At 41.0% G+C, this 24,219-nt stretch overlaps 1 protein-coding gene across 3 annotated transcripts in view; it reads left to right on the top strand.

The window, feature by feature from the left end:
- Positions 1-7,332: 7,332 nt before the first annotated feature.
- The window catches only part of ONECUT1 (one cut homeobox 1), a 65,481-nt gene continuing 48,594 nt past the window's right edge, over positions 7,333-24,219 (top strand). For all 3 annotated transcript variants that reach the window (XM_068275473.1, XM_068275472.1, XM_068275471.1), the window contains exon 1: positions 7,333-8,650. In XM_068275473.1, the coding sequence (XP_068131574.1) occupies positions 7,582-8,650 (1,069 nt within the window). In that variant the 5' untranslated portion in view covers positions 7,333-7,581. The remainder of the gene's footprint in view (positions 8,651-24,219) is intronic.

The raw sequence follows: 24,219 nt of genomic DNA, 5'->3' as shown, positions 1-24,219 counted from the left end.
GATGGGGGGTGATGAGAGAGGAGGGAGAAGAGGGTAGAGAGTGAGAGAAGAGAGATACATTCAATAAATAGATAATGGATAGCTAGATAAATGTGAGATAGATAGAAAGATAGATATATAGATAGATGGATGGATGGATGGATGGATGGATGGATGGATGGATGGATGGATGGATGGATGGATGGATGGATGGATGGATGGATGGATGGATGGATGGATGGATGGATGGATGGATAGATAGATAGATAGATAGATAGATCGATCGACAGATAGATATATGTAGGCGAGAGAGAGTGTGTGTGACAGGTAGGCGATAGATAGATAGATAGATAGATAGATAGATAGATAGATAGATAGATAGATAGAAGATAGATAGATAGATAGATAGATAGATAGATAGATAGATAGATAGATAGATAGATAGATGACAGGCTAGAGACAAAGATGCATAAATACAAATAATAAAAGTGGGCAGTGGATAGATGAATAAATGTATAGAATGTGATAACTAGCTAGAAAATGACAGCATACATCTGGAACCACAGTGGGACTATTTAGTGATGAACTGAAATGTGTTTTTCAATCTCAGTTATTGGCGACATAAAGCTTATCCGCAAAGAATCAGGATTTTATAAACATGATGATAATTTTGGAACAGGATAAGGTACACGTTTCAATGGGGATAATTTTGCTTTGACAATAAAGAAGCCTTGTTTCATTTAACCATAGAAGACAATAAATCTAATTCGCCGATTGATTTTCCTAGACTGAATGGAGTGTTACCGTGCTGTAGTAAAAAGGGTTCTTTTGGGGCCTCTGTATCAGCGCCATTTTTGTCACACATCATAGGCAGGCAGTTGTGTGTCTATGTGTTATATGGCCAATGTATCAGTAATAACCGAAAAGAAATCACATAGCTTCTAATTCGTCGTTTTATTGTGCTAAATGTACAGCCAGGTTTCTTTGAAAACAAAAATACAGAAATGTCTATTTAAACAGGGGCGCGCTATTAAAACAAGCTATTTGGTCAGTGAAGTCCATGTAAAATTACTGGAAGAGTCAGGCCAATATAACATTGTCTCCTGGCTGCAGCTCTCATGAGTCCCCCACCTCCCTAATCGATAAACATATTAGGATGAGTTTTCACGTTGAACCTTATTTTAAAATGCTTTTTATAATTGCGTGTTCTGTCGAAATAAAAAGAAAAAAAATGTTTCTCTTGACTTTGCAAGTGTTAATTGCTAAAGGCAGATTTCCTGGCTCTTAAATGTGTTTACCTTAGTAAATCACTGACTATAAATGGATTTGGATGTAGCCTGTGTGGTTGAAATAGCAATGAAATCGATGCACGGTGACACTGCATTTGCCTTTGCTAGAAACTAAATCAGTTCCTCTGTGTGTTGGAGGTTTTGTGGAAGGTGTTTGCCATTCTTATCCCTCCCTATCTTCACCCAGATTACAAAATATTGGAGGACCCGGGACACGGCAGATTAAGTGGACAATTGTTCTGAGTGTCATTTGGAAATTTTTAACTTTTTGGTACACTGGGTCAATCCTTTCATATTTAAACAATGATACAGTCACTTGTTTAACAAGTAAACTTCATGAAGTCTCCTGGCAACCAATACTTTCAGCCGTCACTTGCCTGTGACCAGGTAAAAGAAAACTCACTAACACTAGCTTCTACTGCCATGCAAATTCATCCCAACTCATCCCAATGGCTGGAAGGCAGCAGATATTGTTTAGTATATATATATATATATATATATATATATATATATATTTATATATATATATATATATATATATATATATATATATATATATTCATTTTGTATGCTACGTCATAGATGTAAAATAAAAAAGTTACTAACAGTTAATAACAGTAAATATTTACGTTGCCGCATTATAAAACATTTGTATTTTGGACCCTGCGGTTAGCAGTTCTATTGTGAAGAATATGCCGTTTGAAAGAGAAAGTATGTAGTCAATCTCTATGTAAACCTGTATGTATAAAAGTGAAATGAGAAAAAAATTCAGCAAAGCTTTTCTCAGATATTATCGGCAATAAAGTGACAGTCTTTTTTTCTTTTTGAAATATTGCTACTTGGAAAGCATAATCATAACACCGAAGTAAGCACAGAGTAATTATTGCTAATCATAATGAGTGAGCAAGACCCGAAGGATAAAGCGGGTAACTATGAAATGGGGCATTTCTGTGTTATTGTTTTGAGTACACCTGCATTGGAGAGTGTATTCGCTTACAGGTGCTTTTTCCCCTATTTTGATATATTGTTATGTTCATGTTTTCTTTTTGTGCATTATTTGCATTTATAAAAAATTTAAAAAACAGGTATTGATCTTGTTTTTGTTTTGTATTCCATCATTAACATCATTAATACAGGCTATCAATAACTCTGTCGTTTGCAGCATAGCTCACGGTATTGATCCGAGCAGCTATTCATCTTTGCCATACAAGACATGGAATAATCTTCGCATTACAGTAGCCTGGATTTGCTTTTAATTCATATTTAAAGCTGCAACTGGCCCCGTGGAGCTCTCTGTGCAAAGACTAGAGGCGCCTAATTAATAATAACTCAGAAACTAAGGAAGGCTTCACTTTGTAAATAATTAATACCGGCATCTATGTCTCTTTCGATATTACTACTTTAAAGTTTTCAACTTACTAGAGACAAAGCTGCTCTGTAGTTTAGATGGGCAGGAAGAACAATCTGCTGTGATGATTAGTGTGTGTATGTGTTAGTATGAGTGTGTCAGTGTGTGCGTGTGCGTGTGCGTGAGTGTGTGTGTGTGTGTGTGTGTAGGGGATGGAGGGGGAAAGGAGTTGAAAAGAGAGGGAAGGTGTGGGTGTTTGTGTAGTTAGGTGTGTGGTGTAGGTAGACAGTGTAAGAGACAGAGAGAGAGAGAGATGTGTGTAAAAAAAAGTGCGCGCGCGCGTGTGTGTGTGTGTGTGTGTGTGTGTGTGTGTGTGTGTGTGTGTGTGTGTGTGTGTGTGTGTGTGTGTGTGTGTGTGTGTGTGTGTGTGTGTGTGTGTGTGTGTGTGTGTGTGTGTGTGTGTGTGTGTGTGTGTGTGTGTGTGTGTGTGTGTGTGTGTGTCCGTCCGTCCAACAAATTGAATGTGAGCATTTTACTGACTCAGCCATCTTTGCAGCATGGCACCATTATGTAAATTGGGATTATTTTAACAGAGACAGGTATTAGAAAGAGAGTCAACACTATAGAAAGAAGAGGAGGCATAATATCTGTGATCAGTTTTTCTGCAGGGCGGAAATTCTCGGCTACAACAATGGGTCGGAATGGTATACAACGCTTATCAAACATCATTGTATCTCAGCAATGGCTGCCAGGGCCGCATTCTGCCTAGATTAGTAGGTGATGCTCTTTTTTGGTTAGTTTAGTGAACTAATCGTCAGATAGAAGGGACAGACACCCATATGAAGGCCGCTTGAATGAACCTTAACAAAAGTGTAATTTTCCCCTCTTGCAAAGCAGAAAGACAAGAGTGTGAATGAAAAATATCGACCACTATGAGAATATGAGCAGATGCTCCATCTACTAATACCTCCAAGTTAGCCAAGGCTGCCTCCATACTAGCATACTACCCTGGGCCTAGCATCATCGGCTATCCTCATCCCCCGTGTGCCATTGTCTGCAGTCAGGTGTACCAGTTCTGGGTCCGTGCGTGACTGGACATCCTTCTTCCTCCAATTATAGCTCATAGGAACAGTGCTTACTTTTTGGAATCTGCTTTCTAATTTGGTCTATGCTTGTTGCCATAACACTATATGCATTTGGGATATTTTGTCCTTGATTTATAATAAAGTTGTATGTAGGAGCAGTGTGGTTTGTCTGCCTTTGTGATGCATTCTTGCTAGATAACTCTTTTTTTAAAATCTGGTTGTTATGACTCGTTTTAACATCTCACTTTATGACTGAAATGTAAAAAAAATCATCAGGAAAAAAGTTTTCTTCCACCCCCTCCCCCCTTCCCCTCTCTGCCTCCTTCCATTATGTGACTGCAGTGACAGATGTAGATGTATTTGTAGATGGACAAGTTTGCAGCAAGCTCTGGAGAAATGCAACTGTCCAGCTGGCAGCTGTTGGCTTTTGGAGTCTTCACGCCTCACCTTTGACACTCTGCCTATTGGGGAAGAGCAGAGCCCTCCATCCACTGACCAGTGCAAGCTGTCACCACCAACACATGGACAGCAAGGGACGGGGGCGTCCGCATGCAGCCACTGGGTGCCCCGCACAAAGGACAGCACGCTGCCTGCAACGCAAAACCCCTCTCCTCGCAGGGCATCAACTCGCCAGTATTGATCTCCACGTGCACATTGTGCTCCCATATGCCTTGCGGCCAGCCAGGGGAACAGGGGAGGGAACAGGCATCTATGGCATAGTAATACTAGGAGAATACACATGCACACAAATACATCAAAATGTATGATAAACAAGAGAGAGAGATGGGAAAAGATGAGCCCTTGATGAATACAATGTATGCACGTATGCAAATTATATATATATATATATACATATATATATATATATATATATATATATATATATATATATATATATATATATATATATAATGTATTTATATATATATATATATATATATATATATAAATATAATGTATTTATATATATGTATATATATATATATATATATATATATATATATATATATATATATATATATATATATATATATGTTCACACTCATACACATATATAAAACACACACACATGTAACACATTAAAATCTAATATATATATATATATATATATATATATATATATATATATATATATATATATATATAGTCAAATTAGTTATGGACAGTTTCCGCTTTGAAATTTGCACCATTCATTAGCAGCACAAGCTAGATTGGAGATATTTGGTTGGTAAATCGCTCAATATATTTATTTACTGCACATAAGAAATAGGCCCCCTAAAGATGGCAGTAGATGATTAGACGTAAGACGTCAGACTATAAATATTCACTCTAGATAGATAGATAGATAGATAGATAGATAGATAGATAGATATAGAAATATCACATACACACATATATATATATATATATATATATATATATATATATATATATATATATATATATATATATATATATATAGTGTACGAGGTGTATTGTCCACTATGTACCCTAGATTCCACTGGCCACCATCACACCAGCACTTCCAGGTAATTGCGCACTGATACAAGGCGGATGATTGTATGACCGTCGCTAGTCAGAGTGTTTATTATTTTTCCCAGAAGAAATACAGAATAAATAAATAGAGCCAGTGTAGGTGAAATAATAATGTCCAATGCTGGCTTGGCCTGGCTGGGCAGGACTCGGTCATTGTTCTAGCAGAGTTCTCCATTTCTTGTGTTGCCAATTAGCTGCCCTCTCCCAGTACACTGCCTTTTCAGGCGGATGCGGCCAAATACTTTCTAATCAATACTAAAATAATCCCAGCTGAATTGGTAACCGTGTTGTTTGCTTAATTTTTTTACTTGTAGCAAACGGGATTAGCTATAAGCGTAAAAGCTTACAGCATTCTTGCTGGTAAAGTTAATGGCAGTTCGTGAGGTCATTGTCGTGCACAATGGCCAGTGCTGGAGTCAATAGTGAAGGGGTTAAATGTGCACTGACCATTGCTGACACAAGGAAAGGACATGTCCTCTGCTGGGATTCTCTGTGGCTTGGCGGTGCACAATAGGCACATCTGTCCAAGCTTTCAGCACAATCCTATGGTGGCTTCTTCTGCTAACACCTGCATGTCCCTGTCATTTACATCACTCACTAATCTGCCAATGATTCTAATTGTCCTTCCATCTAGCTGCACGTCTGAGTGGCCTAGACAGATGATAGATAGACAGATAGATAGATAGATAGATAGATAGATAGATAGATAGATAGATAGATAGATAGATAGATAGATAGATAGATGATCCATAGATCCATGTTACTCTGTTGTCAGATTCCCAATAATAAATGCTAGCAATGTTATTTTTCCTTTCAAATCTTACCTAGCCATTGATAAATGAAAAGAAGTGTAAATAATGGTAGGAACGTGGCTACGTTATTGTAGCTGGGCTCTTCCTGTGTTTCCAGATGATTAAGTGTTTTTTTCCTTTTAATTTCTGCCTTATTTTTTATCAGATCAGTGTGAGTGCTGTACTAGGCTGTGCTCATTTGTTGGCTGGTTAAATAGCAATGACATTTTTTCCTTTTACCTTTGACTGCAGGAAAACCCGGAAGTTAAAATTAAAATTCAATTTGAACAAGCTCTGTCTCTGTCACACCGGCATAATGCAAAGTCACTAGAAGGGGAGGAGCCTGGCTGTAATTAGGACAGTTCAGTCGTCTGGCTGACACGCTGGGGAGGTGCAGGCAGCAGAATGGAGGCAGGGAGTCCATTAACCAGGCTTTATGCAAGCACTGCTTATTGGCAACGGGAACCAATGTGCTTTGCTACAATGAAGCCCCATGCAAATGCGTTGCTGCTGGTATAATGATAGTGCAGGACAACGGAAGCAACCTGTGGCTCTCATGGGGGAACTCTGGCACGCTGGGACTTGTAGTCTCTCGCGTGCTTGGCACAGATAGCCAGTCATGTCACAGAAATGGACTGGTGACAATGTGACAAACCTCCTTTGTAACACAGTAGTGCGCTGCCTTCCATCCAACGGATCTCTTTAATGACTGACACTTATGAGTTATACAGGTTTTGTGGCGTGTTAGATGTAGTTTAGGCATATATATAAAGCTGCCCACTAATGATCTAATCTTTTTTTTGTCCAGTCTTATCATTTCCATGTAATATAAGGGACTACCTACAGTATATATTCACTCAGTTTCGCCTTCTACTATATAGGTATGGTGAGATTGTACAATCAAGATTGGATCATTAGTGGCCACCATAGAAGCCCCAAAACCTGCATAACTGGTGTCAGTAGGAATGATTGGGCAACCCTGATGCCATACACTATAATACAATCAGCCAACAATCAGCTATATGGTGGTGAGACCGGACGTGGAATTGATCATCCCTCCCGATCTGGGGCTCTCTCCATCACAAAGCCCGAGTCCCTGCGCGTCCCCTTTATGTGTAGTAGCCGGAGATGTGTGGCTGGGGCTGGCTGGAAGCTGCCTGGCGCTTACATGGTAAATAGAAGCCAGGAGAGTGGGCGTGACGTCACAAGCAGCCGTGCGCTGTCCAGTGCGCATGCTCCGTGCGACTCGGCAGCTGCAGGGGCAGCTCAGTGACTCTCTATACACATTGAACAGTGAGAGACATGGCAAGAGATGGCAAGGGGAATGAGCAGACTCCAATCACTGCTGCTGATGCTCTGATAAAGGGAGACGGGCCTTAAAGCTAAAGAGAAGAAAAAAAAATCATAGAAAATAAAATAAAATAAAAAAACCAAAGAAGTCTAATGAAACAGAAAGGAAGTGAGGAAGACTGGAAGTTCCATGCAAAGCATTCCTGGGACGTTTAACCAGCACGCCAGATAGATGTTTTGTCCACACGCCTGCACGTATAAACATGAACGCTCAGCTGACCATGGACAATATTGGGGATCTGCACGGGGTGAGCCATGATACTGCTGATCTTATGAGCGGCAGCCCACATCACAGAGGATCGTTGAACCATCGCAACAATCACTTGGCTGTTCATCCGCGATCAATGGGCATGGCATCAATACTGGACGGAGGAGAGTATCATCACCACCACCACCGACCCCCGGACCATGCCTTAACAGGGCCACTTCATCCCACCATGACCATGGCTTGTGACACCCCACCGGGCATGAGCATGAGCAGCACCTACACAACGCTGACCCCCCTGCAGCCCCTGCCACCCATCTCCACTGTATCGGACAAATTCCCCCATCACCACCACCACCATCATCACCACCCCCACCAGCGGATACCGGGCAATGTCAGCGGCAGCTTCACCCTCATGAGGGATGACAGGGGGCTGACATCTATGAACAATCTGTATAGCCCTTACCACAAGGATGTCACCGGTATGGGGCAAAGCTTGTCTCCGCTCTCCGGCGCCGGTCTGGGGGGCATCCACAATGCCCAGCAAGGCATGCCCCATTACGCTCACCCCAGTGCCACCATGCCTACCGAGAAAATGCTCACTCCTAATGGCTTTGAAGCCCACCACCCTGCCATGTTGTCAAGGCATGGAGAACAGCATCTAACCCCGCCATCTGCTGGCATGGTGCCTCTCAACGGGATCCCCCACCACCCGCATGCCCATTTAAATGCCCAGAGTCACGGACAGATTCTGGGCTCCACCAGGGAGCAAAATCCTGCATCTATGAATGGATCACAAGTCAACAATGGAAGTAATTCAGGGCAAATGGAAGAAATCAATACCAAAGAAGTAGCTCAGAGAATCACAACCGAGCTGAAGCGGTACAGCATCCCTCAGGCGATCTTTGCCCAGAGGGTACTGTGCCGCTCGCAAGGGACCCTCTCAGATCTGCTGAGGAACCCCAAACCTTGGAGCAAACTCAAATCCGGCCGGGAGACCTTTCGCAGGATGTGGAAATGGCTCCAGGAGCCAGAATTCCAGAGGATGTCAGCTCTCAGGCTAGCAGGTGAGTAGGCAAGCCCACATGTGATGTGAGCCCTGTATATGTTCCCATATAGACACATTTCCTACTATACATTCATCTCTGTAGATTTTCACCTCGGATCTTGATTGTATGTGTTCTACTGCCTTTGTGTTCACTCTGAACCCTCTCTACAGACCCTTGTCCTGTGCACTACGTCTTCTTCCCCCGCCAGCTACAGTGACATCAGTGTTGTCCCTTCATTCCTTTTGTGTAGGGTTCATAATTTTCGCCCATCTTCCTACAAAGGGACATATGCCATTGCTGGCATTGTAGGAAATGAACCATGCCGAGTGCCATTTCTCCCCTGTTCATCTCACCATAGCGTGTCCACACAATAAGATCCCATTCTCAATAGGAAGAAAGGCTTTCCTAAGCTCTGCACATCTCACACAAGCAGTCAAGTCAGTTGGATGTAACGAGTTCTAGAACGGACTTACAATAGAACTGAAATCCTCTCCCAACTTATTCATATATTTTGAGTCATAGTGGAAATCCCACGTGGAATTAAAATTAGGCCAAAAAGCACACCTCGTGCTTATCTACCACCCATTGTCTTGGCCAAACAATTAATATCGACTGATTGAAACCTATCTATTGATCGATAAATCAATACTCGCAGGAACGTTGAGTCAGTATTTCCTCCAGCATGTAAACAGACTGTGTCACCATGCAATCATGAATATGTTGCTCTACAAAGTCTACATATCTCTATTTTTTTTGGACCAGGTCTAATAAAATACATTGATATAAAGCATAGGTTGACAGATGCTGACTTGACAGGCAGAATGTGGCTCAGGATAGTTGTATTGGTGTCGTATTTAAATTATTTTGCTCTATCGATCTGTGTATTGATAGCTAGTAGGAAGGATGGCTGGGAGCCAGTTCCTGAAAGAAAACACTCCTTCTGCTAACTAGAGATGCATACTTACTACAGTACTGTCAGGAAAGAAGATTCAGAATTCATACTGTATTTTCTGACTCTTTTTATATTATTGGCCCTTAAAATGTGGTACGATCTGGTCATATTCATAAAAGAGACATATTCATTTGATGGACAGCACTTTGCATAGCCATATCTCTATTGAGAAAGGAGTTAAATACCAAATGTCCCTGATGACCAAAAACACGTGAGCCTATTGGATGTTGATAAATCAGGTACCCGATCAATAAGCCAGGTGCTCCAATCCATTCAGGTGTGTCCTTGGCTCGCCATACAGCATATAGTCGTGCAGTATTGTGTTGACGGTGTGTCATGTGATCAAATACAGAATAGATTGCAAGAGATCCTCTAGAGAAAGGTTCAGAAATTGATTCCTGGATAGGCCTGCAGGACTCCATAGTATAGCAGATAGTTTGCAAATGGAGGGAATGTAGGCCGTCTTCCACTCTCCCAATTCATAAGGCAAACCATGCAGGTGACACATAGGGCTACATACCTGCTGACGTCCTCTCAGGGTGCTATTCACTGAAGGCCACTAAAACATACATTCATCTAAAGCCACTCAGATATCACACATTGTTGGAACAATGATCAGACAGCATGCGAGGGGAAAGTGAAAACACAGTATTTTGTGTGGAGAAATCTGGATGTGGCATGTCAGTAATGTATACCCCTACCCCATCCAAGCTATGTAGCATGAGGTATATATGAGGTATAACGGAGTAACATGGGGAGGGGACGCTTCTCTGCTGCTGGGCCTGGTTGGCTTGCATCCACTGATAGATCAATTCCAGGGGGGGGGGGGGGGGGGGCAGCAATATCTAAGCAGAATGGAAGGGCGCCTTACCTAAACCTTGGAGGAAGTTGTGTCCAACAATACAGCAATAAGCAAACATGTCTCACCTGACAGGATGCCTCTGAGCTAAGTGTATTTTGAAATGTCCAAAGTAGACTATTGCTTCAGATATGATATGGCTTCATCTGGGTCAGGGATTTCCAGTACTGTATATGAAGGGAAACAATGTATCGCTCTACTTCTGGGCAGGTGTGACCAGCTGCTGGAGGACACATTTGGGGAATAGGGAAAGTTACAATGTTGCATAAAGATACAAATCCTTTCCTCAGCCATGTAACTGATTGCATAAGTCACGTGTTTAGTAAATACACGGCGATGTCAATTGCTGAAATTGTGTATATTTGTTACATAGGATTGCATGTATTAAGATTTAGAAGAACAACTAATTTTAGGAGTTTTTGCATTCAGATTCAGTGTGTAGTGTGCGGTTGAACGATTGAGAACTGCCAAGCCTGGTCCTCTGGAGTCCCACTGCCAATGAATGCCACTGTATGGTTAAATGGGTACGTGACCATTCCAGTCACATAGCACATAATCCCTCTGTCAGCCAGCATTGCTTGGCATCCAGTTTTTAGGAAACTTAGCATGCAGGGCAATGATTTGATTTTTTTTTTATAACTGATTCGGCGAGTTTAATAGAAAGCAGAGCCTTTATTTGAGGGTTTAATTAACTGGCAGGTCTTCATTAATTCGTCCCTGGAGAATGCCAGGCAGTCAATCCGAGGTGCTGTCACAGGCGATCTATTCCACAGACAAAAAAGGGAAGGGCCAATTCCAGTCTCCCCAGGCTGTGTGTGCCCTGCCTGTGTATCCCTATGTATGTGACTGGCCTATATGGTCTATTCCTAATACTGTACCCCATGCTGCAGCCACACTGTCTGCTGGGCAGGGCACAATGTACAGTACTGTGCCTGGATGCACACACTGAGGTGCAATGCGCAGGATGATGCCAGGCATGGCCACTGCACAGCACAACAGTGCCCTGCTTGCCACTATAATACAACACCCTGGCAGCATACAGGCAATGGAATATATATATATATATATATATATATATATATATATATATATATATATATATATATATATATATATATATATATATATATATATATATATCCCAGTGAGTGTCGATAACGATTGATAAGGCGACGCTTTCTTCGATCTGGAGTGTGTTTTGACTGCAATTTGGTCGAGCCAGAATCCCCATTTATTTCCATGGATCAATAATGGAAACAACCGTTTGAATTAGACCGTAGGATCCCCTTCTCGGCGTTATCTGAGCATTAATCTGCCAATCTGAAGTGTCTGTCTGACAGTGCAACTTGCTGAATACAAATGAATGGCAGAGGAGGCAGCACTGCTCGCACCTGCCTTGTGTTGTATGGTTGAATCCGCCATGGCAGATATTACCTGCTCTGTATCTGCCCTTGTGTATGCCCAGGAGCTTCCCTGACAAATGCCATATACTGTCATTACACCACATACTTTTATCCTATCAGGTTCGGCTCACATTGGGCTCGCTGCCCTTCACATCTGCTATTAATAGTGATGTCCTAATGCCATTATGTTTATTTTGTCGCAAAAAATGTCCTTGTTATTTTCTGCAGTCTATACTTTGTAATAATCACATGATTCAAACGAATTCTCTTTGAGCGGGCACTATTCTGGATTAGAACATATCATATACATGTTGCAGATCAAGTGTTCTGCGGTAATGGCACATATACACCATTAGTAAAATTGATAATAAAACGAAAAGTTTGCATATGTTGTTGAATCTTCCTAGATTTTTATCTGCTGGAAAACGGAATCGAGCAGAGAAATCAATATACATAAATAATTACGTACAAGCTCTGAAAGTCACCTAAATGTAAGAATGCAGTTTTCATTTGGGTGGAGAAAAAAAATAAAAAAACTTTTTAAAGGCATTGAATTTGCCCTCTTTAAAGGAATACTAATAATAATTATAATAATAGTAATAATAAACCTAATACTACTACTAATAATAATAACAATAATAATAATACTATTATTATTATTCTTATTATTCTTATTATTATTATTCTTATTCTTATTATTATTATTATTATTGAATAATATACGAAATTATGAATAACAAACATATGCTAATAATAGTAATAATAATAATAATAATAATAATAATAATAACAATAATAACAACAATACTACTACTACTACTACTACTACTACTACTAATAATAATAATAATAATAATAATAATAATAATAATAATAATAATGTAATGATAATAATAATTATTATTATTATTATTCGTATAATTATTATTTCAATATTTATTTATTTATTTATTTGCACATTTTAAAGCATACTATGAATCAATTCTGTAAAATTATTATTACTACTATTACACCTACTACCACCTTTTTTTTGTTTCACCTTAATCACATTTCAGCCATTACTTGTTTTTTTACATTCTTTATAATGCAGGAATGCTCTACCTGTACTGATTTTAGAGATTTTATTGCATTGATCAGGTAACTCTTTTCTTACGCATATGCAAATCACCTGCCTCTGTTTACTTCTTCAATTATTGCAAAGTAGTTTGATTTAATTCTAAACACATACACAAGAAAATAGTGTGCTATATAAATACTAAATAATAATAGTTACTTTTTATGCATTAGGAACGCATAAAATATGTACATTAGGTGGTAGATTGAAGTTGTTTATGTTTGGAAATAGTGTGACAGTAAGTGTGCCTTTGCCACACAAGCCTTGGCCTGCCACTATATCTTGGAAACCTCAGCAGATTAATGAAACAAGTAGAGTAGGCCTAGCACAGGTTTTTGAACTCAAACATCTATTGCATATGTGTTTTTTTTTTAGTAGTGTCAACCTGCCCGGAGACCAGCTCGTCATTTTACATTTGTTTCTGGGCCTCTATTTGGACTGAAATGATTTTCTGCCATAACAGGCCTCTGTTGGTGTCCAAAGGTTGCTTGTGCTCTCACATTCAATCCATGTTATGCTGTACATTTGGGACTTTCGCTCAATCCTCACAATGGGCATCAAACACACTCAGCTTAGCGTTCCACTCAATTGGATTTACTTTTGCAGTTTAATGTAGGCCTAACTCTTTCTAGGACTGGATACATTGGCTGATCAATACAAGTTCATTGTTCCAGAATTGCTCGATATTCACTAGGCTGACCCCAAATTCACAGATTATTGTAAGCTACCACTTTTATTTTGTTCATTTTTGTCCCATTTTTTTCTACATCAGCTTGCAGATAAATATGTTACTTCTGAAACCATAACATGCTTAAAATTTTAAAGTATCTAAAAACTCCCATTATTATTAGTAGTGTTGCTTCTACTGCTGCTGCTACTATTCCTATTAAAGCAGTAGTTGAAGACAGATTTTAGTATCCTTTGAACTATATTATTTAAGGGAAGGTAGGATTGGTGGTCAGCTGGCAAACATTTATTGACATCAGGTACAGTAAGGCACATTTTCTAAAGGAGATGCTTTGTTGTGAGGAGGCGGGAAGTATTTGCTACAGTCACTTCAACCACCCAATCAGGTACAAAAGAATTAGACAGGAAATTCTCTATACTGTACAAGAGTGGATGTAGGGAAATGTATTGCTCTCGTTCTCTACCTACAATTCTGCTATAGCACCACACACATACACACACACACACACACACACGCACACACATGCACACGCACACACACACACGCACACGCACTTTTTTATTGATGTAGTAATGTTTATTTTATTTTTTATTATATAATGATTGGTCAGGTGAAATGGTCCTCGGTCCAGAGTCAGAAAACAGATCTCAAGCAGTACATAAGTTAGTAATAATCAGAGCTCACTACATAAGTTAGTAATAATCAGAGCTCACTTAAAGTGGAAGTGAAAGTATCCGGCTATCTCATGGCTTTAATTGCATGAGATGCGGATTACAATAGTAAATAAAAAGATTTCTTTTTAAAGATGGAAGCATGTTTTGGACGATAGTTTGAAAGGGAACAGCCATTGGGTATTCAGTTTTATAATGGTAGGGTCTCCAGTAGTGTAGAGTAGTTTTCTGCAAGGTGTTTGTCTGCTGTGGCTTGCTACTCTGTGTGACACTTCATAATGCCCAGATACTATCATAATCATGTGTGGAAAACTGCAAGCTCTGCGAATGGTCACTGTGAATGGCTTGTTCACTAAGGGAAATGGCAAAGTGTAAAGTGCATTCGCCTCTAACAACAACCAGTCTGAATCTACCTTTACTGATGTGACTGCAGTGAGCTAAAAATAACTGTTAGCTGTGATTTATACACTTTACACAACATCATTGCACCTAACAATGGCTCGTTCAGTACGCACAATAAGGCCCAGTCCTGCCAGCTGTGGAGTCAGGGCCATCTTAGGCCTGGAACCCACTGAAATCAGCAAACGCAAAACGCAACCGCTAGCGTTTTGTCTGAGCGGTTTGTAAGCGGATTCATGCGCGTTTTTGGTCGTGTTTTCCAACATTGTATTTTTTTGCCCAGCGGGTGCGTAGCGTTTTGCGTTTTTATCCTGATTGGTCCTGTGAATTATTTTTCATTTTGTTACAGTGTGCTGAACCGCAAAACGCTAGCAAAACCGCTCAGTTTAGGTTTTGATGAGCGTTTCTGCTAGCGTTCCAATACTTTACATTGAAGCGCTAACGCTCCCAAAATGCTGCAGGTCCTGCGTTTGCGTTTCTGGGAAACGCAAACGCTCTTGTGGAAGTTGCCCCATCCATTAACATTAGCCCAGCGTTTTGGCGAACTGCTAGCGTATCGCAGTGCTGCCAAAACGCTGCCAAAAGCGCTCCTGTGGGTTCCAGCCCTTATTGTTTGGTAGCCCAATGTGTTTATTGGACCTCATTTATCATGGACAAGTAAACAGTAATGGCCAAGGCTTTAGTGTATTTATACTTATGGGTGTCTTAAAATTCATCCACCATAAATAACCTAGTAGTAATTTGTTGATAATCAGTAATTGTCTTTATTTAGTATTTATTTAACACCCTTTTTAAGATAAAGGTATGCCAAATCCACTATGCACAGTATAAGCTGCTGCTTTGTGCTGATATTAATAGTAAACAAGGTACAGTGTGTAGGAATGTTTGCTTGAATGTGTTTTGAACTGTTAACATGGTTTCTGAAGCTGTAAATTGATTTTCTTAACTCAGCATTTCCCAGCTACTGATAGCATATCACCAAATATTGAGTATGGGCTTAGGATGACTCATTTTTACACAAGTACAATATTTTTTGGAAATTTTTGCTACATAAGTACAGTAACACATGTAGATATGTAGTTGACCTAGCCAGTCATTTTTGGCAGGATTAGGCGATGGTGTCTTGTCTATAAATTCATTCATCATCCTACACAGGTGTGCTTGCTTGCAGGAATATATATTGGGTACACTGCAGTGTTTGGCAGACCACTACTGAAGGGTCCTGCTGAGAGTCAGTCTCCCTCTCTCTCTCTCTCTCTCTCTCTCTCTCTCTCTCTCTCTCTCTCTCTCTCTCCTCTCTCTCTCTCTCTCTCTCGCTCTCTCTCTCTTTCTCCTCTCTCCCCTCTCTCTCTCTCATGCATATCTGTACAGGGATTTCCTGATAGAAGTTGATAATGGGATCATGCTTTACACAACTATTATGTAAAGTTTTGTTCCAAGGGTGGGATAATACCTCCCTTGCTGCCCTCATCAAGGAAATATTTATCTATTAAGTAATTATGATTGAGTTAGCAAAGCATGTACCCGTTTATTTATTTGTTACTACTCCTAACTATATCGATAAGGTTGAACTAAGAGTAATGGCTGTAAACTGCCATAAGAAGCAATTAGAATTTCGCTTCCAACTTCCACTTATACAACTACAATAAACCTGGCTGCTGTAAGTTATTCTCTTTCAAGGCTTTTTTTTGGCCACACATGCAAGATTAAAGTTTATATCACACCCATTTTGGATTGGAATAATAATTGTGGATTCCTGAGGGTGAGCCTGTGTTCCAAGTTAAGGATAGTTGTCTTGTTGTCATTTACACTTTCAAGAGTATGCAAAGCTGCAGCTATTTCTATGATTAGGTTCTGTTATAATCAGCAGTAAATGCTGCATATCTCTTATTACTCTCAAGGGATTGTCATTACCAAGTGCATAGTGTAAAAAAAGAACGGAAGTATGATGTATTTTAGGAGAAATGAATTACATCCCTTGACCTGGCAGGACTCTTGTTGGCCCTCACAGTTTGTCAATGCAAGATCTTCCTAAATGGGTAAAAGCACCCTTGCCCTTCAGCTCAAGAGAGTTAGGCTTGAGCAGGGACAAGGTCCTCCAGCACCCAAGGCTGAGACGCCAAAGTACGCCCCTCCATCCCTTCCACCCCAGCTGTCACACACTGATTGCTATTAGACTAAAGACCCATACACACGGGGTACGGCCGTCGCCGCAACCACGTGGCATGCGCTTGTTGCGGCATCAGGTCGCCCGTGTGTATAACGCGCACGCCCGAACCGTCACCCGTCGGAGCTGTCGCCAGGCGATTGACATGTTCAATCGCCGGCTACAGCTGTCGCCGCAACTTCGCCGGAACTGTCGCTAGTCCCACTTGAGTATGCGGGCTAGCGACAGGAGACCTACGCAAGTGAATGGAGCATCCGGCCGGGGGATGCTCCATTCACAAACAGCTTCCACCGCGTCTCTGCCTTTCTGGCGAGACGTGTGGAAGGCTGTCGCTGGCAGGGACTGTTCACGTGCACGTATGCAATGGGGGACAATTGTCCCCCGTGTGTATGTAGCTTTTAAGACCCCCAGGGTCCCAATGTCTGGTTATCTGCCTTGCAGTCACTGCCATGTAACCCTTTTTCTTATTTCTCACTGCTTCAAACACTGCTTCAAACACAATAGGGGAATAATAGCTGAGTGAGTTGTGCTCCCCTTCCTACACTGCACCCTGAGGCTGGAGCCTCTCTCGCCTCTGCCTCAGCCCGGCCCTGGGCTTGAAACCCATCCAGGGCACTATGGGCATAGAATCGATACGTTTCCAGAACTTTATTAAACATAGCTTATTATTGTAATGTTGCAATTGTAAGTGAATAAAAAGTGAACTGAGCACTAAAGCCTGAATAAAAGGCAATCTTATAATGTTCTCTTGTGATCATGAGCTATTTCTTGAGCCTAGGAACCTGTTTCTACTGAAATAATGAAAGAATTAAGAGTACCAACAACGTTTTGTCCTGCTGGGTAGTAGGCATATAGGTAGGCATAAAACAAAATGTCCATTGGGAATTACACCCTTACCACTCCATTAACTGGAGATGAAAGTCAGTATTCTCTTCCTTGATGGGGGAGGGGGGCAGAGAGGGTGAACCCGATCCCTTGCCACTCTTAAGTCATTAGACTTCACTTGATGACTTGACATTCACTTATCAGTGCTGACTCTTTCGATAACAGTTGAAGATTATGCACCTTCTTATTATTCATGTAAGAACATAATGGCCCATTTGGAATTAACTTTTTATCCTGAGTTTTCTCCTAAGAGATAATTTTTCACCTTGTATTTTAAATAATTTTTCAGCACTTTGCAATTGAAAAAGTACTAAAAAGTAGGTGAAAAATTCAGGTGCAAACCCAGAACGTTAAAGTTAAAGGGGGAAATTCCTGAAAGGTCTCCCTCTGCCACACACAATACAGTATAATAATATGGTAGGACATCATGCTGGGTACACATAATGCAATTTCCCGTCCAACCAACAACGGGATTGATCAGGAGCAGTTTGGATACAGATAATAATGAGGACAGCTGACATTGCTAATGAAAGGAAAGTGAAGCATTCGCACAGCAGGGCACAGAGCTGTGCTCATACCTGACTCTGTGAAGATCCCCAGAGCTTCTCCATGCTCTGTACACATGCTGCTGCTCCATGCTCTGTACACATGCTGCTGCTCCATGCTCTGTACACATGCTGCTGCTCCATGCTCTGTATGCACGCTGCTGCTCCATGCTCTGTACACATGCTGCTGCTCCACGCTCTGTACACATGCTGCTGCTCCATGCTCTGTACACATGCTGCTGCTCCATGCTCTGTACACATGCTGCTGCTCCATGCTCTGTACACATGCTGCTGCTCCATGCTCTGTACACATGCTGCTGCTCCATGCTCTGTATGCACGCTGCACCTCCATGCTCTGTACACATGTTTCTTCTCCATCCAAAGTCAACTGTAGCAGGGAAAGAAAGGGGGCAGTGCTGTGAGCTGCAGGATACCTGGTGTCTCAACTTGTGCCTGTCCCCAGACACTGCACCGGCCCTGGTATGGGGGGGGGGGGGGGATTCTGGGCAGCTGTAATCCCCCCCTGCATTTGCCTATGAAAATATTAATAATAATAATATTTTGAGTATTTTCTTGCTTGCTGGTGGCGGGAAAAGTATTTTGTTGACAAGCTGTGAAAATATCACCTAAGAGAAACCTCAGAAGAAAAAGTGAATTGCATATGGACCTATGTGCTCAGTGGGTAATAACTGGATGGGAAATCCCTACAATGTCATTTTAAAAAAAACATACTGATTAATGGAAGTCAGTTGGATGGAAAAGACCCTTGCATTGAGCAAAGTCTTATTGGGGCCTGTAATGGACTGGTATAGAATCAATCAGACCCCCTGTATACAGTCCACAGAAAAACGTTCAAACGTTATTTGTGGAAAACTTTTATTTTTTACTTTGTAATTGTTTAAGGGAGGTTTTTTAAGAAGAGCAGGAAGTAGAAGCTGGGACTTCAGAATAAAATCCCAGTAAAGCAGGTGGATGCTGTGAATAGCTAAAAAAAACTCCACCCCTGTAACATTACACTGAGTGCAAATTGTGAGAACTGACTGATAGATGTGCTGAAAATGGTCCGAAGTTCCTTAGGTCTTTATACTGACATCGTATAATGGTCTGGATATTTGGATCTTATACATAGGTGAGCTTCCCATTGCTTATCAACTCTTGAGCTGGGGATGTGAATTTCCTTTGGAAATGGTTATCTACAATCAACACTGGTGCTTGATGAGCTGCACCGTAGTTCCCTTTTATGTTAACATTTGTATAGCACTATTCTCCTGTCGGACACAAATCACTTGAGAGCTGCAGCCATTAAGGGCGTGCTCAATAGGCTACCCTGGAGCATTAGGTAGTGTTGCCCAGGGACTCCTTGCTGAATAGGCAACTGGCTGCAGCCAGGATGCCAATCATGGTCTACTTTGTCAAAGGCGGTGTCTTTAAAGAGAATCTGTACTCTAATATTCTTACACTAAAAAGCATACCATTCTATTCCTTATTTTCTCCTGTGACCCTCTGTGCTGTTTCTGCCACTCTCTGCTGCAATCCTGGCTTGTAATTAACAGTTTTAGGCAGTGTTTACAAACAAACTAACCAGCTTGTGATAGGCTCACATAAACAGAGTGTGTAAGTCATACAGAGTGTGCAGGGGGCCTGCAGAGGGTGTGTATCGCTTCTATCCAATCACAAGCAGCCCTGCACATTCCACACATTCAAGCCTTAGCCCGACAGACATGACAGAGGAAAGGAGATAAGATTTATTACAGAGACAGTGCAATTAGGAAAGGCTGCAGTAAGCCAGAGCACATTAGAACAGGCATAGGAACTTATAGGATAGAAGAACTAAGGCTGAAAAATTTGTTACAGAGTCTCTTTAAAGGACACCTGGTGTTAGAAGGAAACGGAGGCTGCCATATTTATTTCCTTTTAAACAATACCAGTTGCCTAGCTTACCTGATGACCTTTCAGGCATCAGATCAGACGATCACACACTTGAAACAAGAAAGTGGCTGATCCAGTCACACTTCAGTCAGAAGCATCTGATCTGCATGCTGGTTCAGGGCTTATGGCTGAATGTATTGGAGGCAGAGCTGGGACAAGGTCCTTCAGCACCCAAGGCTGAGACACCAAAGTGCGCCCCTCCATCCCTCCCCCCCAGCTGTCACACACTGATTGCTATTAGACTAAGAGGCACCCCAGGGCCCCCAACCTCCCTAATACCTTAATCTCTAGTTATCTGACTTGCAGTCACTGCCATGTATCCCCTTTTCCTATTTCTTTCTGCTTCAAACACAATTGGGAATGACAACTGAATGAATTGTGCGCCCCCTCCTACACTGCACCCTGAGGCTGGAGCCTCTCCAGCCTCTGCCTCGGCCCAGCCCTGTAATTTGGAGGCAGCGAATCAGCAGTACAGCCAGGAAATTTGCATTGTTTAAAAGGAAATAAATATGGCAGCCTCCATATTCCACTCATGGCAGGTGTCCTTTAACCAGCACACTGTTTATATCATTCATTAAATTATCAGGACTTTTTTCCACTTTTTAATCTTATCAAATAAATGTGGATTTACTTTTGCACATGGCTAGAAGACAGAAGACTCTGTGATTGTGGATCCATGTAGCTTATTTTTAATGCATGTACAGGAGGATCTTTGACAAGTCAAAAATAGAACCACTTTCTTGGTCCCTCAAGTCTGGGGAGCTGGGGAGGGCTCATAATAATTACAAGCCTCTGTTTGTATCGAACCTTCTATCACCTTAAAGATCTGTTACATATCTTGTTATTGCTATTGCTGATACCCGCTGCTAACTTTACTATTAATAGCAGCTGATATATTATACAGGTTTTGATGCACATATCATGCTGGGACCCTCTGAACAATCTTTAATATTAAAGTCAAAGATTGCTCAAGGCTGGCCTGCCCTCCATGTACAAGTGTGGCTGCACTGTGCAGGCACAGAATATAGCCCGTATTAGCACGAAGTCGCTTGTGCACAGTTTTATTTCTCTCTGCTCGAATGGCTCCATGCTACTTTGCAGGCACAAACCCACTGGTGCCTGCTCAGTGCAGCCGCACTCTTACATGGAGGAGACTGCGGCCACAAAGATAAGAAGGATCCTGACAAGAGCCGGATCATCTACAAGGCAATACTAAGCAGCTGTCTACGGCCTGGAGAGAGTCTAGGGGCCTGGTGGATGCTATCCCCACCAAATCTAACCACAAAAGTCAGGTGACCATCAGCCCTGGGCAAAAACTGCTATCTTGCCTAGGTCCCCATTTTATCCTTTTCTGATCCTGGCCAGAAGCATAAGGGTCGCAGAAGATCAGGGAAGCCTTTGTATCATCCCAAGGCTTACCCCTACTGAGTAGTACAACTTAAAAACAAATTACAGGTTTACTTGGATGGGACTAAGATGGAATGGGACCCTAGGCAATGTACCAGCTGTAGCTCCTCCTAGTTGACACCTGCCTATTTTGGTAAAATGGGATGGAGTCGGGATTACAGCCATGCCTATGTACACCCACTAGTCCTTAGGCTCTTGCCTAGAGTGCCTTGCACATGATTTGGCGTTATCTGTGTAATATGAACAACTAAAAAATAAAAAATAAACAATCTTATGCTAGGTACACACCATACAATTTTCTTCAGAATTACCCGCCAGATCGATTTTCGATCGATTTTCCAATCGATTTCCGTTCACTTCTATGGAAATCGATTGGACAATCGATCGGAAAATCAATTGGAGTTCAAATCGGACATGTTGGAAAAGATCAATCTGGCAGGTGAATCTGCCGGAAAATTGTATGGTTTGTACCTAGCATTAGCCACATCTCCAACCTGTTGCACATAATTCAATCCCCACTACTTCTCAATTTGTTTGGGAAACAAAAAGTGAGGGGTTAAATTTAGAACAAATCAGTCAAATCTGTTTCAAAATAAAGGTGTCCGTATCTGTAATATTTACATACAGCGCAGAAAAGTGAGGCCTCAGGCCTGTCATCAATTCACAAAGAAAGCATGTCAATCCAGAATACTGAGAGATAAACAAATATCTTTGTAACTTTTTTTGTGAAACTTAATTTTTTTTTAGAAAATTGTTAAGAGAATAATTTTTAGTAATAAACCTAATAAGTAATACAAAAAATATTTGTATATAGATTAACAATTTACTATGTTACCATTTAAGACATGCCTCAGGGACACGATGGAGGCCTTTTTCAGTAAAATGAAATTAATTTCAATATTCTTGCAGTAATATATGATAAAGAGTTACATAGCAATGCAAGGTCAAATTTTGTAGCAGCATGGAAATTTGTCTTAAAGTTAAACCAAAGTGAGAAAAAAAAGTCAGACACCTACGGTACCTATGGACGTGTTTTAGCCCAGACTATGATGTCATGATGCATTCTCGTCTGGGAGACCAGGTGATGTTTCTACTCTCTTCGGTACACACAACAAACATTCCACTGCGATGCACCTACCAGCAGTAAAGATGGTGCCATCTACAATGAATTTAAGAATGTTAATCAGGGTGATAGAAGATGTTACAGTGGGTAAACACTGACTAAATAATTTCTTAAGTAATATTGTAAAAAATAAAGCTAGTTTACTTATTGTGCTATATTTTGGAAAGTGCCTCTTTAAATTGTTAATTGTTTCTACCCCTCCCTGTGTTGCTAAGCTACTAGTATTGGCCAGGCCAACTGACATTAGAGTAGTGCTCATTAATCCTGTCACCAGTATCACATGACAAGAGCTGGTGGCAGTTGGCCAGTGACAGCAGAATAGTGAAAGGAAGGAGTAGGTACAATGTACAACTCAGGCCATAAACACAGGACCATTTTAAAGAGGAACTCCAGTGAAAATAATGTAATAAAAAAAAAGTGCTTCATTTTTACAATAATTATGTATAAATGATTTAATCGGTGTTTGCCCATTGTAAAATCTTTTAAATCCCTGATTTACATTCTGACATTTATCACATGGTGACATTTTTAATGATGGCAGGTGATGTAGCGGCTGCTTGCTTTTTTGGCAGTTGGAAACAGCTGTAAACAGCTATTTACCACAATGCAACAAGGTTCACATACAGGAAACTGCCAGGAGTACCATGGTCCTCAGAGTTTCTTGTGAGAGGGGTTTTCACCACAATGTCAGCCATACAGAGCCCCCTGGTGATCCGTTTGTGAAAAGGAATAGATTTCTCATGTATCAGCTACTGATTGGGATGAAGTTCAATTCTTGGTCACGGTTTCTTTTTAAGGACCATGGTGACTAAGGGTCAGCGTGACAACCAGTCTCCCAGCATATTTTTTTGAATACCATTTCTACTTGTATGTTTTTGTGAAGTTTATTGCAGTTAAAGTGTACATAAAATATATGCTAAAGTGGTTACTAATATTGACAATAAAATTTTTATCATCGAACTTCTGAGCGCCTTGGCCACATGTATTTAAATGTTTAGGGGTGCAGTTAGAGGCGGTGCCATTCCTCACATTTTAATTGGCTCGGGAGGGTAGTAGTAGTTTTTTTCGGTGAAGATGGGTGGCACACTGAAGAGAATAGCACCGTGGCTGTGGTGCTAAAATATGTTAACTTATACGCACTTCGATCTGCAGCAGCTGGGGGACCATGCAGTGCACCTTTTGAGCTATTTGTGCTTCAGGCGATGGCCTGGATAGTCTGTGGCGTAAAACAGCCCTGATCATCTTTGCGCTGTCATGAAATTGTGTTTTGGTTTTGATTTTTATATTTATATTTTAATACTTACTGGAAAAGCTTTATTATATGAAATAACAGATATGAATTTTGATAAGTGTGATGTGAGGCCAGCAAGGGGAGCTCCAATTTAGTCTTGCATTTCTCATTTCTTATTGCTGCGTGAACAGATTATGTTAACAATGCAGACCAA

Source organism: Hyperolius riggenbachi, chromosome 3 (assembly GCF_040937935.1).
Source record: "Hyperolius riggenbachi isolate aHypRig1 chromosome 3, aHypRig1.pri, whole genome shotgun sequence".
Lineage (NCBI taxonomy): Eukaryota > Metazoa > Chordata > Amphibia > Anura > Hyperoliidae > Hyperolius > Hyperolius riggenbachi.
This window is presented reverse-complemented; position numbering and strand designations above follow the sequence as displayed.